Source organism: Pseudochaenichthys georgianus, chromosome 24 (genome assembly GCF_902827115.2).
Source record: "Pseudochaenichthys georgianus chromosome 24, fPseGeo1.2, whole genome shotgun sequence".
In the NCBI taxonomy this organism is placed as follows: domain Eukaryota; kingdom Metazoa; phylum Chordata; class Actinopteri; order Perciformes; family Channichthyidae; genus Pseudochaenichthys; species Pseudochaenichthys georgianus.
Window position 1 is genome coordinate 9,219,714 of NC_047526.1, and position 18,319 is coordinate 9,238,032.

At 41.4% G+C, this 18,319-nt stretch overlaps 1 protein-coding gene and 1 long non-coding RNA gene across 5 annotated transcripts; both read left to right on the forward strand.

The window, feature by feature from the left end:
- Positions 1-502: 502 nt before the first annotated feature.
- Positions 503-4,433, forward strand: LOC117440055 (uncharacterized). 4 transcript variants are annotated; one of them, XR_011642624.1, is made up of 6 exons: positions 503-816; positions 1,617-1,717; positions 1,865-2,248; positions 3,059-3,242; positions 3,397-3,702; positions 3,814-4,431. XR_011642624.1 is itself a non-coding variant. In XM_034076275.2 (5 exons), exons 1-5 carry the CDS (start codon positions 559-561, stop codon positions 3,850-3,852), a joined length of 921 nt encoding a protein of 306 aa, XP_033932166.1. In that variant the 5' UTR covers positions 503-558; the 3' UTR covers positions 3,853-4,433. The 4 variants fall into 4 exon arrangements, 2 of the variants coding, with proteins under 2 accessions (XP_033932166.1, XP_033932167.1); XR_011642623.1 differs by having other exon boundaries at positions 1,865-3,242; positions 3,814-4,432; XM_034076275.2 differs by lacking the exon at positions 1,865-2,248 and having other exon boundaries at positions 3,781-4,433.
- Positions 4,434-11,802: 7,369 nt separating this feature from the next.
- Positions 11,803-12,750, forward strand: LOC117440312 (uncharacterized). Its single transcript, XR_004551242.2, has 3 exons — positions 11,803-11,843; positions 12,323-12,423; positions 12,570-12,750. It is a non-coding gene; the product is annotated as an uncharacterized lncRNA (long non-coding RNA).
- The last annotated feature ends 5,569 nt before the right edge of the window (positions 12,751-18,319 follow it).

Below are 18,319 nucleotides of genomic sequence, written 5' to 3' on the forward strand. Positions count from 1 at the left end.
CCGTTACAGCAAGAATCCCCCTCTCACACACATAGGTGAAACACATGCACATTCCCTACTGAGAACCTTTCAGTAAAATGTTTTCAGTTGCATGTGTGTGAGGTGTTCAGTAGTGAATGTGAGAGTATTTCAATAGTGTGTGCGTGAGGTTCATTTTCAGTTGTGTGTGTGTGTGAGGTTAATTTTCAGTAGTATGTGTGTGAGGTTTAATTTGTAGTTGTGTGTGTGCGAAGTGTTCAGCAGTGAATGTGAGAGTATTTCAGTAGTGTGTGTGCAAGGCCAGATGTTTTCAGTAGTGTGTGTGCGCAGTGGAATAGTGCGTTGGTGTTCAGATCAGGGGAGCACAGGTTCAAACCCCACTGTAGTCAGCATGTTGTTGTGTCCCTGGGCAAGACACCTCACCCCAAATTGATCCTGTGGGGATTTCCCACAGTACAGCTTGGTTTCAGTCACGTGACTTCTACGACGCGCGAAATTCAAGTGGAGGTCAGGAAGTGAAAAGGCAATCATTCATCAACGCAGGAATCATGGAGGACACCGACTATGTCAAACAATTAAATGAACCTGCACGCCGCACACATCGGATACGATCCGTATCAGCTGAAAAAGAGCGACTTTTCTCGTGATTTATCAGATTTGCCCGCTGTCGAGGCGATGGATATCACCAGCTACCTCGTCCTTCATACCTCCTACTACACGGCTAGCCAAATGAAAGCGTATAAAAGCCTGGAAGCTTTCAACTACTTCGTGTGTGGATGGGTGAATGACCTCGGCACCAAAAAGGCATTAAACAAATGTCGCCTTGTTTTTGCCCGGGTGAGTGTTAACTACCTATACCTTCTTACCTCTAAGTAGCATTATTAGGAGACATCTAGCTAGCTAACTTTAGCTACATGGGTGTTACGGCTGTCGCCTTGCCTTCAGCATTAACTGGCCTGTGAGTGTTCTGTGTGTGTATATATATATATGTGTATGTGTGTTATGATTACATGTAGGTACTATGGTTACTGCGTCGGCGACGTTGTTTCGTTCCTACCATAGGCTACTTAAGCTGCGACGTTGTTGACTTTCGGGGCGCTGGATCTGTGCTAGGACGCCATGCTACCATACCTCAGAATGTTTGTCTGTTTTTGGTGCTTATGTGTGTGTCCTTATGATATTGTTAACAGAGATTAACTCGGGTGCTTATGATGTGTGTTTCCTTACGATATTGTGCTTATGGTGTGTGTGTACTTAGGCTATTGATGTGAGTGTGTGTGTTTAGCTTAGGATATATTGTGTTTTGGTGACGGCGTTGTACTTGTGCGAAACGTCTCACCACTTCTGTCTTAAGTGTCCTGATTCGTGACTGTGATATTCTGTGGCCTTCGTTTTTGTGTACTGTTGTGTATAGACAGCTCAGAGCCTTTGAACAGCCTGCACGTTGTTTATATCACTATGTTGAGGTTAATATTAAAAACAACCTCTTTACCAAGACCATCTGGTTATGTGTTGCTTCCCTTTTACCCCGAAACGAGCTGGGGACGTAACAGAACTAGACTAGCTAGCTATGGCTTGATGTTGTTAAATGTATGTTACTAACTATCAAGTTGTTAACTGGAGCTTCAATTTTGTAGGTCAACCATTCCCAGAGGTCTGGAGAAACACCATTAAAAACGTGGATTGTAGCTAAAGAAGATGGAGAGGTTGTTACAGCACACTGTAACTGTATGGCTGGGTAAGTCATACAATAAATATCCCAACCCAAAGCATATTTGACAACACTTAAGCTCAGACAAAATAATGCCTGCTATAATATTCATGTTATACCATTACTAGCTTTTACGATCAATCTAGTTATTCTAGTATGTCTCTGTCTATACAGTTTGTCAGAATCCTGCTCACATGTTGGAGCAGTTCTGTTTGCTATCGAAGCAGGTGTGAAGATGAGAGAGTGCATCCTGCACCACTGAGAAGTGCAAGTGGCTAATGCCATCACATGTCAAAAAGGTATTCAGACCCCAGTGGTCAGTCAGCTGTTCATGCCGTCCTTGCCTGTCTCATTGTTACACTGCACCTACATGTATGTTCACATACATGTAGCTCTGTCTCTCACATGTGCAGATTCCTGTTGCTCCAGTTGCGATGATAGACTTTTCATCCGCAAAATCCAAAAAGCAAAAACTGGATGATGCCATTGCTGGAAGGAGAAGCACACATTTCAGCGTCCCACAGTCCAGGGTTCAAAATTGGAGCGAGGATCAGAGAGGTATATGCAGTTTTTCAAGACTTTGAGCAGAAATTCCCCAAGAAGTGCTGCACTGATGTATTACAAAGAATTTGTCCCTAAATCTGTGAGCAAGCTACCAAAACCACTACCTCAGTATAGGACACCAGAGATGCTACAGCTATCCCCAACAGAGTTGCAGAATGCATGCCAGGACTTCAGACAGGAAGAGCTGACACAGCCACAGGTCCAGGCAGTAGAGGAGGAGACCAGAAACCAGAGCATATCACCAATATGGTTTAGCCAAAGAGCAGGAAGGATCACAGCCTTAAGACTGAAGCAGGTTCTACAGACTATAGTCTTGCACAGCCTTGATCAAGTCCATATGCTACCCAGAGGCACACAAGTTCTCTACAGCTGCAACAAGGTATTTATTAGGGATTAGGGAGCCAATCAGAATGGAGTATTCACCCAGACCATGGTATAATTAAGCAATAGCTCACGACAGGCCGTGGTATTTGTTCATTATATAACAGCTAAGGGGCGTGGTTCGGCCCGACGCGAAGCGTCTGGACCGCTGCGTAAAAAGGAGGGTTTCTGCCCCGTTACTTCTCCGCTGCTTCCTTGTTCCAGTTTGAAAAGCAAACTGCAGGCAGTTTGCTTTTCAACGCAACAGTATAGTTTTTCTCAGACGCGGAGGGATACCGACTTGTTGTGAAAAGTAACTTACAATTCTACCCGTGGTATATGCTGATTATATCACGGCTAAGAACCAATCAGATTGCTTGATTTGACTTGTCCGTTTTATAATGTACAATGTTCTATTTCTGTTCCTTGTTGTATACATTACAGGTATGGATGCAAATACGAGGCAACTGCCCGAAAGCAGTATGAAGGAGTACAAAGTCTGCACCACCAGGGTTTCAGCTGTAAAGACAGCGGGCTTTGGCTGAACCCTCAATGGCCATACATGGGAGCGTCGCCAGACAGATGTGTCACGTGCACCTGTCATGGAACTGGTATCTGTGAGATAAAGGTAAGTTATTTGTTCAGTATTGTGCTACAGTAAGGCGGGTAAGTATAGGATTGTGACGTGATCCTGAGTCTGGGGATCCTCTCCCAATACATTTTGAGCTGCAGACACTTATTTACAGTACAATATATTACTTTTCTTTTCATTGAATTTTTAGTGCCCACACAGCAAACAAGAGGCCAATCTTTGCCTGTGTGCTGGAGAACAGGGCTTCTGTCTCGTCAACGATGGGGGCACTGTGAAGCTGGACAGGAGACATGCCTACTACCATCAAGTACAGGCTCAGCTCCACGTTGTTGACGTTGACTACTGCGACCTTGTTGACTGGACTAAAAATGACCTCTTTGTAGAGAGAATTGTGCGTGATGTGGACCTGTGGGACAACATCATTCCGAGAGTTGAGAGTTTCTTCAGACTATGTGTTCTCCCTGAAGTGTTGGGACAGCAACTTACAAGGGGAAAGGTAAAAGTCATAAAGAGTTGGTGTGCTCATTTTTTTCCACAAGAACATGATAGTGCTTAACTATCAAGTGACTAAAAGCCTCCTCTCCCTGTCTGCTGTTCCATTTTTCAGTTTCAGTTGCAAGATGATCAGGAGGGAGAGAAGGCGTGATTACCAGCACCTGTGGTCTGTCCTGGTCCCGGAAGTTGTGGTTCTCTCCTTGTTGCATTATTATTTGCACAGTGGCAGCTCTTTAACCTGCATTACAGCACCTTCATATTCACTGACCACACTCACTAGAGGAAGTAGGGCTGTGTGATATATTGCTATTGTAAAAAAGATGTTTACTGAAAAGATTAAATGATACTAAGAAGACTGAATAATACATGGTTTCTTATTTACATTTATAATAACCCTCAATGGCCATACATGGGAGCGTCACCAGACCAATTGTTGAATGAATTAAGCCTGAATGTAGATGAAAGTTGTATATTGAGTAGGGCTACACAATTTACAACACACAAAAATATGTTTACTGAAAAGACTTGAACACAAGATGTTTGAACACAAAAATATGTTTACTGAAAAGATTAAATGATACTGAATAATACATGGTTTCTTATTTACAAGACTACAGCTCCATGACTTTACTCCAATGGGACGACAGACACTGACAGATTAGACAAGGCACAGCAAATAACCCCAATCTTGTCAATGAATGCTAGTGCCTCACCTGGTTTTGTTAGCATGTGCTCTATGGGCACAGCCCTGCTTTGCAGAATCTGATATTTTCTTCTGACTAATCCTATGACTCTTTCGACATGAATACGCACATTAGCTATTTTTCTTGTCTCTTCCACCTCGTATGCTGACAGCTGACTTTTCCCCCTGGTGAATGCAGGCATCTTTAGTGAAGCACAGTAAAATCCCACACTATCGCCAATATCGAACCCACGGTCTGCTAGGACAATATCTCCAGGTAACAGGTTTTTTAGGAGCCCACTCTGTATTGTGATCTGTTTATCACTAACTCTTCCTCCCCAGGCACAAGATATGTAAGTGACATAGCCTTGGGGAGCAACACCAATCAGAAATTTAACAGTATGGTGATGCTTGTAGTTGGACCATGTTTGTGCTCTAGCTAGTAAATTAGAGGGCCTCTCAATAAAAACTTCAAAACAGTCAACAATCACAGCAACTCTACATCCAAATGCCTGTCTGAATCCCATTGGCATTGTAGCTTGAAGTACATCTGGCCACTCAATTATAAATTCTGTACTCTCATGAAGTATGTCAATTAACTTATGCTAAATTCTAGAAGCAGTGGAGAGAGAGATGTTGAACCTGAAAGCCAAATCTTTCAGAGGGAGATTTAGTCTCAGCCTCAGCAAAACTAAAATGAACTGTTCAAATTTGGAGAGCACAGACATAGGGCCACAGGTGATGCAGGGCTCGCACAGTTGAAAAACCTGAAGTAAAACTAAGGAGTTGGGGAGCCCGGTGTAAAACTTTGTCTTCTCTTCGTTGTTCTCAAAGGACACCTGGTTGAACTTTGTGTCCAGTGCCTTTGTCCGAAGATCTGCCAGCTCTGTTGTGTTCAGAACATCCTCCATCCTCTCGATGTCCTCCATCGTTAAATCAGTCTGGCATCCTGCATCTGCATACAATATAGCAGTAGCAAGCATAATTAGTTATTTAAAATAGTCAAATATGAATGTGAATTGTTGTGAAGTTATCTTTTTGACAACCTTTTTACAGACATGCAAGTTCTCTGTTCCAATTATTGCAGATTCTCAAGTTAGTACTCTATTTTCTAAACCTAATTCAAAGTTTGCATTGATTTTCTGACAATCACATTTGTAATATTTAATAATAATGCTGGTGGTTAATTTACCTTGTTGGTCATTTAATATCCCACTGGTGTCCTCTGGTTGAGGGCTGTCAGACAGGGGCTGCGTCGGTTCTGGGCTCTCGGTTGTCTGCAGGAGATCCAACAAAGCCTCTGCACATTCTGATTGTCTTTGTTGGTCTTCCTCGAGCTCCATCCTCTGCTCTCGTCGAAGAGATGCCTCTGATCTGGGCTTACTTGTTGTGTGGTAACCGAGGCTAACAGTGGGAGCCCAGTCTACCGACTCAACGTCACCCAAAGCCAGCCTGTCCTCCTACAAAAAACGACCATATAGGTCGATTGTTCAGCAGCTAAATACGACCCAGAGGCACGTTTTAAAGTGTAGCACCTCTAGTGGTCGTGTAAGAAACAACATGCTCCTGTCGATTGCAAACGCTCCGGAGGGTCGTTTATTCACAAATAACCCTCTCTGGAAAATCCTAAATTGTGGAATAGTTTGGCCATTAAAATGCTTTTTTATTAGATTTCTAGCGAGAAGTGTATATTGTACTTTTAGAATCTACGTCCAGTGGATGTGTAGGATCTACAGTTTGATAGATATACGAAGATGATTTGAGGTCTCGCCAGGAGAACATGTACTGTATATGGGGCAACTTCCATGTAAAGTTAGCGTGGGTGAAAACAGTATTTCCGGTCTCGAAGTTTTCATAATAAAACCGGAAGTATTCCCCACACTGTCAAATGATTACGCAGTGATATCTCCATTACTCATCCACTAAAAAACATCAGTTTATCCTTGTTAATTACACAATATTGATTGGTTTAAATTGTGTACAATGCTTTTGTGTTTTTAACCTTCGATTCGGAGAAACAAATTGTTTTTTTCGGAGTTTAGACACTACAGAGTTTCCGAAGACACTACACTACCCAGAATCCCCAGCTATCGTTTGGGACTACAACATCCGCCTTGCTTTACAAACCCCGTGATTAGCCCTCAAGCTCTGTGATTGGATATTGGAGTGGCAGTGCGACAAGGTTACGCTGTCAAACAGCTCTTTGAAATAGAATGGAACCACGGCAGACTTTCCAAAACTGGACTTGGACGGGTCCAGCCCGGCCCTCCCCCCCAGAATTACACTTGCTGGCTATTGTGTGTTTCGCAACATGTTCTATGGCACGTCTCTACTGGGAAATGTAGTTTTAAAAGACGTTTCGTATTTCCCACAATTAGAAGTTGCCAGTATTAAACTGTATACATCCCTGGAGGTTTAGGGGATACGAAACACATTGGTGTTATCAAATTTAAAACATATAATTAATACATGGGTGATAATTGCTTGTGTCCATAATGGGCAGCATTAATACCACATGACAGCTAAGGTCAGAAGAGCTTTATTTAACAGCTGGTCTTATGTCTGTGACCCCTCCTGTTGTTAATTGATAAGCCTGAAACATGCACTTGTCAAGGTTCAGATGCACATTTAGCAAATATGGCAGTAGCCATCGATCATCTTAAGATAAGATACTTTATTGATCCCAAGTTGGGAAATGTTTTTGTTACAGCAGCATGTACTACTTTGTTCTACTCCACTACAATTCAGAGGTTAACCTGGTATTTGTACTCTACTACATTTATTTTTGTTACTTTGCAGATTCTGATTAATGATGTGAAATATAAACAACCTTAAATCAGACTTTAGTTACACCTGAGTAAAATTCAGCCTTATCAGTTTGTCTGTTTTGCACATCCTCCTGTTAATATCTTTGGACGTCCTGCACTAAACTGTTTTTATTGTAGAGATCACTACAGTATCTTCTAGATATTTTCCATTCTATATGTCTATCATTGACCCCCTATTTTGTATGTAGGCTACTCTTAATATTTAAATGTTTTCATCAAATATAACTTATTCAACAACTAAATTCAACAACTAAATTCAATAACGTGCTTTAACCACTAGGAGGTGCGGTTTATACCAGTGGTCTAGTTAATAAAACATAATAATATCGTACATAATATGACTATAAACTTTATTCTGAAATTAAAACAGAACGTTAAAGGAAAATACAGTTTCAGTCTCTCGATGTGAAGCTTATGCATTGTACCATGAACTTGTATAGACCTGTAACAGTCAACTGCATGAGGAGTTGGAAAGGTAGTTCAGAAAATCAGTAATATCTTTAAAAACTACAAAAAAGTCCCTTTCTATCAGCTGTGCACCGTTATGGTGTAAATACAGACTATCTACTAATTGGATCAAATATAAAAGTCAGCCGAATTAGTGTTGATACTGCAAGGAGACGTATTGTGTGAAAAGAAATGGAAGATGTTGTTTAATTGTTGATATATTTATGGTCCACGTCACGTATTCAGTTTTGGCGGCATCTCTTCCAGTTTGTCAAAAGGTCTTCTGATCAGGGCTCTATAAATACATATCTAGGGCAGATATGTAATATTTAATGCAGCCGAACCGTGTATTACAATGCCGTTATGTGATGACTTTCAAAGAGAAAAGCAAGAACACTCGGAATAAAGTATTATTATAATTTTTTTTAATGTTTTCCGATTTCATATCACATAAACACCATATCCCGACGTGCATTGCGGCGTGATTTTAGCCTATCAAAACCTCTGAAAACAGAAATGTGTCTCTCAGAATCGAAAGAGAAAAACTTATGGGAAAAACACAAAAGCATTGTACACAATTTAAACCAATTAATGTCGTATAATTAACTAAGATAAACTGATGTTTTTTAGTGGATGAGTAGTGCAGATATCACTGTCAAATCATTTGATCATTGGTTTTTATTATGAAAACGGCGAGACCGGAAATACTGTTTTCAACCCGTAACTTTACATGGAAGCTTGCCTGCAGATACACGTTCTCCTGACGAACCTCAAATCATCTTCGTAATATCTATCAAACTATAGATCCTACATATCGACTGGACGTGGATTCTAAAAGTACAATATATACTTCTCGCTAGAAATCTAATCATAAAAGCGTTTTTAATGGCCAAACTATCCTACAATTTAGGATTTTACAGAGAGGGTTATTTGTGAATAAACAACCCTCTGTAACGTTGTGCATTGAACGGGAGCACTCGAGGCCGACAATTTTAAAACGTAATTATAGGTCGTAGTAAGCGCTTGAACAAACGACATATTTGGTCGTAATAAGGGCTTAAACCATCGACCATTTGGTCGTATGAGTTGGAGGACTTGTTGCCCAAAGCGCTAGGGCACCCTAAAACAGGGTTGCCAACTCTCACGCATCTGGCGTGTGACACACGCTTTCACCCTCAATCTCACGCTCTCACGCTGCCCAAACTATTCTCACGCCAAAAACAAGAATACCGAAGACTAGAAACGGTTTTGAAAACTTTTGTCAGGTAGTGATCGTCTTCTCAATGGAACATCTTTGATAATGTCTTCTGGCCAATCAGAATCAAGATAACGGCGTGGTGTTGTTGCAGGAAGTCCCGACGGAGAATACTTTTGCTGTAGTACATCTATACATCGATACAACATTACGTGTTGATCAACACGTAATGAAATAAGACCCCACGGTTTGATGATTGATAGGTGTGTGGGCTGTGTTTCATGTTGACACACAGAACAATGGGGGCTATCCACCCTTATCCACAATGTAAAGTAATTCACTGCCTCTTCCCTCTTCTCTCTGTGAGGAGCAGCAGGTTCAACTTTCAAAACAAAGCAACAAAAATGGCATTCATTTGTTTAAATATGTCGTGTAGTAATAGATGTATTTATTTTTCTTCTCAAGAGAGAACCAGAATGTGTATTTTATGTTAGTATTTCAAAAAATCTCCTGGGGGATAATCCCCCCAGACCCCCCTGCAGGGGTTGGGTTTTCAGCATGTCAACTCTTTCACTTGTGGGTAAATTGCAGGATTGGCTCCAGGTCGCCCTTTTTATTTACTACAAGACAAATGTGCCTTTTATTTCATACAGTTCAATTTGGATTGAGGTAATAATCTAAACCTCACGCGTGGCGTTTCACTGTCAATGGGAGCGTGTATGTAATTACATTGCAAATACTGACTTGAGCCCCACCACTGTATGGGTTAGCCCTACCATAGATTACCAACACAAATACTCTCTGGCAAACTGCCGACCCGTATTGCGCAAGCGCAGATCTAAGATCCAGTAGAAATGATTAAAAAAGTAAAAGTCTGCTGCTTATTGTTCTACTAGGCCAAAATAGAGGTGTTAATTAATATGTTTGGCAGTTTGGAGTAAGTCTGTAGATTTGTTTGTGTGTGTGTTTCAGTATAGGCCTCTCACGATAATTAGTTTTGTTGGATACATTTTCCAGGAAATTATTGCGATAAACAATAATATTGTCGGCACGTTGTATGACCATTTAGACCCCTGACATAATGATAATATATAATAATAATTGAAGTACATCCTTTTCAGAACTGCTAGTCACATCCTCATGTAAATGGAAATGTATCGAGTTCATTTTTATTTATCGTACGATAAGTCAATTAATTGCTTATCGCGACAGGCACAAAATAAAACAGTGGAAAACAAACATGTTTGACTTTCATTAGTGAATGAAACTTTGTGCCCTTTATAGTCTGCGTCCAATTTTGTTATTTGTATATATTGTATATATATCCTATATCCTATATATATATTATGCTAAGGTCCCGCTGCTGACACGATAGCAGTCATTTAGTGCGCATATGTGTAATTAAACCCATGATATCAAAATCTCACTCCAGCCAGGTACCCAAAGTTGGCAACCCTGCCCTAAAAAGTCCCAACAAAGTCCATATTAGACTACAACTTAAACATGATCAGTATTACTAAGTAAAAAGCATTTAACCACAACCAAATAATACGTAAACAAAGCCACAAAACCAAGTTAGCTAATACCTCTGATGAAGTGGTCGCTGCAGACACGTGCATTAGACGACTCTGCTCCTCCCGACCGCAGATGTAGGTTTGAAAGCCATTTTTTCCGGCGTTCTTCGGTTAGCTTCTTAAATTGCTCAGCTTTATGGACGACAACCTTCGGCACTCGGTAAAAGTTTTTCTCTCGGCCGGATCGATTGGAACAACCGTAAACTACACAACACACCGGCATTTTCACAATGGTAACAGCAGCTAGATCCACTGTAGAAAATTACTTCCTGACCTCCAATGGAATTTCGCGCCAAAGGAACGCAGGTGTTGTGACATCAAGTGAAACCAAGCTATTGAGTAAGTAAGTCGCTTGAGAACCTTTCAGTAAAATGTTTTCAGTTGCATGTGTGTGAGGTGTTCAGTAGTGAATGTGAGAGTATTTCAATAGTGTGTGCGTGAGGTTCATTTTCAGTTGTGTGTGTGTGTGAGGTTAATTTTCAGTAGTATGTGTGTGAGGTTTAATTTGTAGTTGTGTGTGTGCGAAGTGTTCAGCAGTGAATGTGAGAGTATTTCAGTAGTGTGTGTGCAAGGCCAGATGTTTTCAGTAGTGTGTGTGCGCAGTGGAATAGTGCGTTGGTGTTCAGATCAGGGGAGCACAGGTTCAAACCCCACTGTAGTCAGCATGTTGTTGTGTCCCTGGGCAAGACACCTCACCCCAAATTGATCCTGTGGGGATTTCCCACAGTACAGCTTGGTTTCAGTCACGTGACTTCTACGACGCGCGAAATTCAAGTGGAGGTCAGGAAGTGAAAAGGCAATCATTCATCAACGCAGGAATCATGGAGGACACCGACTATGTCAAACAATTAAATGAACCTGCACGCCGCACACATCGGATACGATCCGTATCAGCTGAAAAAGAGCGACTTTTCTCGTGATTTATCAGATTTGCCCGCTGTCGAGGCGATGGATATCACCAGCTACCTCGTCCTTCATACCTCCTACTACACGGCTAGCCAAATGAAAGCGTATAAAAGCCTGGAAGCTTTTAACTACTTTGTGTGTGGATGGGTGAATGACCTCGGCACCAAAAAGGCATTAAACAATTGTCGCCTTGTTTTTGCCCGGGTGAGTGTTAACTACCTATACCTTCTTACCTCTAAGTAGCATTATTAGGAGACATCTAGCTAGCTAACTTTAGCTACATGGGGTGGTTACGGCTGTCGCCTTGCCTTCAGCATTAACTGGCCTGTGAGTGTTCTGTGTATATATATATATATATATGTATGTGTGTTATGATTACATGTAGGTACTATGGTTACTGCGTCGGCGACGTTGTTTCGTTCCTACCGATGAGGCTACTTAAGCTGCCACGTTGTTGACATTTGGGGCGCTGGATCTGTGCTAGGACGCCATGCTACCATACCTCAGAATGTTTGTGTTTATTGGTGCTTATGTGTGTGTCCTTATGATATTGTTAACAGAGTTAACTCGGGTGTTATGATGGTGCTTATGTGTGTGTGTGTGTACTTAGGATATTGATGTGAGTGTATGTGTTTAGCTTAGGATATATTGTGTTTTGGTGACGGCGTTGCACTTGTGCGAAACGTCTCACCACTTCTGTCTTAAGTGTCCTGATTCGTGACTGTGATATTCTGTGGCCTTCGTTTTTGTGTACTGTTGTGTATAGACAGCTCAGAGCCTTTGAACAGCCTGCACGTTGTTTATATCACTCTATGTTGAGGTTAATATTAAAAACAACCTCTTTACCAAGACCATCTGGTTATGTGTTGCTTCCCTTTTACCCCGAAACGAGCTGGGGACGTAACAGAACTAGACTAGCTAGCTATGGCTTGATGTTGTTAAATGTATTACTAACTAGCAAGTTGTTAACTGGAGCTTCAATTTTGTAGGTCAACCATTCCCAGAGGTCTGGAGAAACACCATTAAAAACGTGGATTGTAGCTAAAGAAGATGGAGAGGTTGTTACAGCACACTGTAACTGTATGGCTGGGTAAGTCATAAATAAATATCCCAACCCAAAGCATATTTGACAACACTTAAGCTCAGACAAAATAATGCCTGCTATAATATTCATGTTATACCATTACTAGCTTTTACGATCAATCTAGTTATTCTAGTATGTCTCTGTCTATACAGTTTGTCAGAATCCTGCTCACATGTTGGAGCAGTTCTGTTTGCTATCGAAGCAGGTGTGAAGATGAGAGAGACTGCATCCTGCACCACTGAGAAGTGCAAGTGGCTAATGCCATCACATGTCAAAAAGGTATTCAGACCCCAGTGGTCAGTCAGCTGTTCATGCCGTCCTTGCCTGTCTCATTGTTACACTGCACCTACATGTATGTTCACATACATGTTGGTCTGTCTCTCACATGTGCAGATTCCTGCTGCTCCAGTTGCGATGATAGACTTTTCATCCGCAAAATCCAAAAAGCAAAAACTGGATGATGCCATTGCTGGACAGGTGAGAAGCACACATTTCAGCGTCCCACAGTCCAGGGTTCAAAATTGGAGCGAGGATCAGAGAGGTATATGCAGTTTTTCAAGACTTTGAGCAGAAATTCCCCAAGAAGTGCTGCACTGATGTATTACAAAGAATTTGTCCCTAAATCTGTGAGCAAGCTACCTAAACCACTACCTCAGTATAGGACACCAGAGATGCTACAGCTATCCCCAACAGAGTTGCAGAATGCATGCCAGGACTTCAGACAGGAAGAACTGACACAGCCACAGGTCCAGGCAGTAGAGGAGGAGACCAGAAACCAGAGCTTATCACCAATATGGTTTAGCCAAAGAGCAGGAAGGATCACAGCCTCAAGACTGAAGCAGGTTCTACAGACTACACATAAGTCTTCACAGCCTTGATCAAGTCCATATGCTACCCAGAGGCACACAAGTTCTCTACAGCTGCAACAAGGTATTTATTAGGGATTAGGGAGCCAATCAGAATGGAGTATTCACCCAGACCATGGTATAATTAAGCAATAGCTCACGACAGGCCGTGGTATTTGTTCATTATATAACAGCTAAGGGGCGTGGTTCGGCCCGACGCGAAGCGTCTGGACCGCTGCGTAAAAGGAGGGTTTTCTGCCGTTACTTCTCCGCTGCTTCCTTGTTCCAGTTTGAAAAGCAAACTGCAGGCAGTTTGCTTTCAACGCAACAGTATAGTTTTCTCAGACGCGGAGGGATTACCGACTTGTTGTGAAAAGTAACTTACAATTCTACCCGTTGTATATGCTGATTATATCACGGCTAAGAACCAATCAGATTGCTTGATTTGACTTGTCCGTTTTATAATGTACAATGTTCTATTTCTGTTCCTTGTTGTATACATTACAGGTATGGATGCAAATACGAGGCAAACTGCCCGAAAGCAGTATGAAGGAGTACAAAGTCTGCACCACCAGGGTTTCAGCTGTAAAGACAGCGGGCTTTGGCTGAACCCTCAATGGCCATACATGGGAGCGTCGCCAGACAGATGTGTCACGTGCACCTGTCATGGAACTGGTATCTGTGAGATAAAGGTAAGTTATTTGTTCAGTATTGTGCTACAGTAAGGCGGGTAAGTATAGGATTGTGACGTGATCCTGAGTCTGGGGATCCTCTCCAATACATTTTGAGCTGCAGACACTTATTTACAGTACAATATATTACTTTTCTTTTCATTGAATTTTTAGTGCCCACACAGCAAACAAGAGGCCAATCTTTGCCTGTGTGCTGGAGAACAGGGCTTCTGTCTCGTCAACGATGGGGGCACTGTGAAGCTGGACAGGAGACATGCCTACTACCATCAAGTACAGGCTCAGCTCCACGTTGTTGACGTTGACTACTGCGACCTTGTTGACTGGACTAAAAATGACCTCTTTGTAGAGAGAATTGTGCGTGATGTGGACCTGTGGGACAACATCATTCCGAGAGTTGAGAGTTTCTTCAGACTATGTGTTCTCCCTGAAGTGTTGGGACAGCAACTTACAAGGGAAAGGTAAAAGTCATAAAGAGTTGGTGTGCTCATTTTTTTCCACAAGAACATGATAGTGCTTAACTATCAAGTGACTAAAAGCCTCCTCTCCCTGTCTGCTGTTCCATTTTTCAGTTTCAGTTGCAAGATGATCAGGAGGGAGAGAAGGCCGTGATTACCAGCACCTGTGGTCTGTCCTGGTCCCGGAAGTTGTGGTTCTCTCCTTGTTGCATATTATTTGCACAGTGGCAGCTCTTTAACCTGCATTACAGCACCTTCATATTCACTGACCACACTCACTAGAGGAAGTAGGGCTGTGTGATATATTGCTATTGTAAAAAGATGTTTACTGAAAAGATTAAATGATACTAAGAAGACTGAATAATACATGGTTTCTTATTTACATTTATAATAACCCTCAATGGCCATACATGGGAGCGTCACCAGACCAATTGTTGAATGAATTAAGCCTGAATGTAGATGAAAGTTGTATATTGAGTAGGGCTACACAATTTACAACACACAAAAATATGTTTACTGAAAAGACTTGAACACAAGATGTTTGAACACAAAAATATGTTTACTGAAAGATTAAATGATACTGAATAATACATGGTTTCTTATTTACAAGACTACAGCTCCATGACTTTACTCCAATGGGACGACAGACACTGACAGATTAGACAAGGCACAGCAAATAACCCCAATCTTGTCAATGAATGCTAGTGCCTCACCTGGTTTTGTTAGCATGTGCTCTATGGGCACAGCCCTGCTTTGCAGAATCTGATATTTTCTTCTGACTAATCCTATGACTCTTTCGACATGAATACGCACATTAGCTATTTTTCTGTCTCTTCCACCTCGTATGCTGACAGCTGACTTTTCCCCCTGGTGAATGCAGGCATCTTTAGTGAAGCACAGTAAAATCCCACACTATCGCCAATATCGAACCCACGGTCCTGCTAGGACAATATCTCCAGGTAACAGGTTTTTTAGGAGCCCACTCTGTATTGTGATCTGTTTATCACTAACTCTTCCTCCCCAGGCACAAGATATGTAAGTGACATAGCCTTGGGGAGCAACACCAATCAGAAATTTAACAGTATGGTGATGCTTGTAGTTGGACCATGTTTGTGCTCTAGCTAGTAAATTAGAGGGCCTCTCAATAAAAACTTCAAAACAGTCAACAATCACAGCAACTCTACATCCAAATGCCTGTCTGAATCCCATTGGCATTGTAGCTTGAAGTACATCTGGCCACTCAATTATAATTCTGTACTCTCATGAAGTATGTCAATTAACTTATGCTAAATTCTAGAAGCAGTGGAGAGAGAGATGTTGAACCTGAAAGCCAAATCTTTCAGAGGGAGATTTAGTCTCAGCCTCAGCAAAACTAAAATGAACTGTTCAAATTTGGAGAGCACAGACATAGGGCCACAGGTGATGCAGGGCTCGCACAGTTGAAAAACCTGAAGTAAAACTAAGGAGTTGGGGAGCCCGGTGTAAAACTTTGTCTTCTCTTCGTTGTTCTCAAAGGACACCTGGTTGAACTTTGTGTCCAGTGCCTTTGTCCGAAGATCTGCCAGCTCTGTTGTGTTCAGAACATCCTCCATCCTCTCGATGTCCTCCATCGTTAAATCAGTCTGGCATCCTGCATCTGCATACAATATAGCAGTAGCAAGCATAATTAGTTATTTAAAATAGTCAAATATGAATGTGAATTGTTGTGAAGTTATCTTTTTGACAACCTTTTTACAGACATGCAAGTTCTCTGTTCCAATTATTGCAGATTCTCAAGTTAGTACTCTATTTTCTAAACCTAATTCAAAGTTTGCATTGATTTTCTGACAATCACATTTGTAATATTTAATAATAATGCTGGTGGTTAATTTACCTTGTTGGTCATTTAATATCCCACTGGTGTCCTCTGGTTGAGGGCTGTCAGACAGGGGCTGCGTCGGTTTCTGGGCTCTCGGTTGTCTGCAGGAGATCCAACAAAGCCTCTGCACATTCTGATTGTCTTTGTTGGTCTTCCTCGAGCTCCATCCTCTGCTCTCGTCGAAGAGATGCCTCTGATCTGGGCTTACTTGTTGTGTGGTAACCGAGGCTAACAGTGGGAGCCCAGTCTACCGACTCAACGTCACCCAAAGCCAGCCTGTCCTCCTACAAAAAACGACCATATAGGTCGATTGTTCAGCAGCTAAATACGACCCAGAGGCACGTTTTTAAAGTGTAGCACCTCTAGTGGTCGTGTAAGAAACAACATGCTCCTGTCGATTGCAAACGCTCCGGAGGGTCGTTTATTCACAAATAACCCTCTCTGGAAAATCCTAAATTGTGGAATAGTTTGGCCATTAAAATGCTTTTTTATTAGATTTCTAGCGAGAAGTGTATATTGTACTTTTAGAATCTACGTCCAGTGGATGTGTAGGATCTACAGTTTGATAGATATACGAAGATGATTTGAGGTCTCGCCAGGAGAACATGTACTGTATATGGGGCAACTTCCATGTAAAGTTAGCGTGGGTGAAAACAGTATTTCCGGTCTCGAAGTTTTCATAATAAAACCGGAAGTATTCCCCACACTGTCAAATGATTACGCAGTGATATCTCCATTACTCATCCACTAAAAAACATCAGTTTATCCTTGTTAATTACACAATATTGATTGGTTTAAATTGTGTACAATGCTTTTGTGTTTTTAACCTTCGATTCGGAGAAACAAATTGTTTTTTCGGAGTTTAGACACTACAGAGTTTCCGAAGACACTACACTACCCAGAATCCCCAGCTATCGTTTGGGACTACAACATCCGCCTTGCTTTACAAACCCCGTGATTAGCCCTCAAGCTCTGTGATTGGATATTGGAGTGGCAGTGCGACAAGGTTACGCTGTCAAACAGCTCTTTGAAATAGAATGGAACCACGGCAGACTTTCCAAAACTGGACTTGGACGGGTCCAGCCCGGCCCTCCCCCCCAGAATTACACTTGCTGGCTATTGTGTGTTTCGCAACATGTTCTATGGCACGTCTCTACTGGGAAATGTAGTTTTAAAAGACGTTTTCGTATTTCCCACAATTAGAAGTTGCCAGTATTAAACTGTATACATCCCTGGAGGTTTAGGGGATACGAAACACATTGGTGTTATCAAATTTAAAACATATAATTAATACATGGGTGATAATTGCTTGTGTCCATAATGGGCAGCATTAATACCACATGACAGCTAAGGTCAGAAGAGCTTTATTTAACAGCTGGTCTTATGTCTGTGACCCCTCCTGTTGTTAATTGATAAGCCTGAAACATGCACTTGTCAAGGTTCAGATGCACATTTAGCAAATATGGCAGTAGCCATCGATCATCTTAAGATAAGATACTTTATTGATCCCAAGTTGGGAAATGTTTTTGTTACAGCAGCATGTACTACTTTGTTCTACTCCACTACAATTCAGAGGTTAACCTGGTATTTGTACTCTACTACATTTATTTTTGTTACTTTGCAGATTCTGATTAATGATGTGAAATATAAACAACCCTTAAATCAGACTTTAGTTACACCTGAGTAAAATTCAGCCTTATCAGTTTGTCTGTTTTGCACATCCTCCTGTTAATATCTTTGGACGTCCTGCACTAAACTGTTTTATTGTAGAGATCACTACAGTATCTTCTAGATATTTTCCATTCTATATGTCTATCATTGACCCCTATTTTGTATGTAGGCTACTCTTAATATTTAAATGTTTTCATCAAATATAACTTATTCAACAACTAAATTCAACAACTAAATTCAATAACGTGCTTTAACCACTAGGAGGTGCGGTTTATACCAGTGGTCTAGTTAATAAAACATAATAATATCGTACATAATATGACTATAAACTTTATTCTGAAATTAAAACAGAACGTTAAAGGAAAATACAGTTTCAGTCTC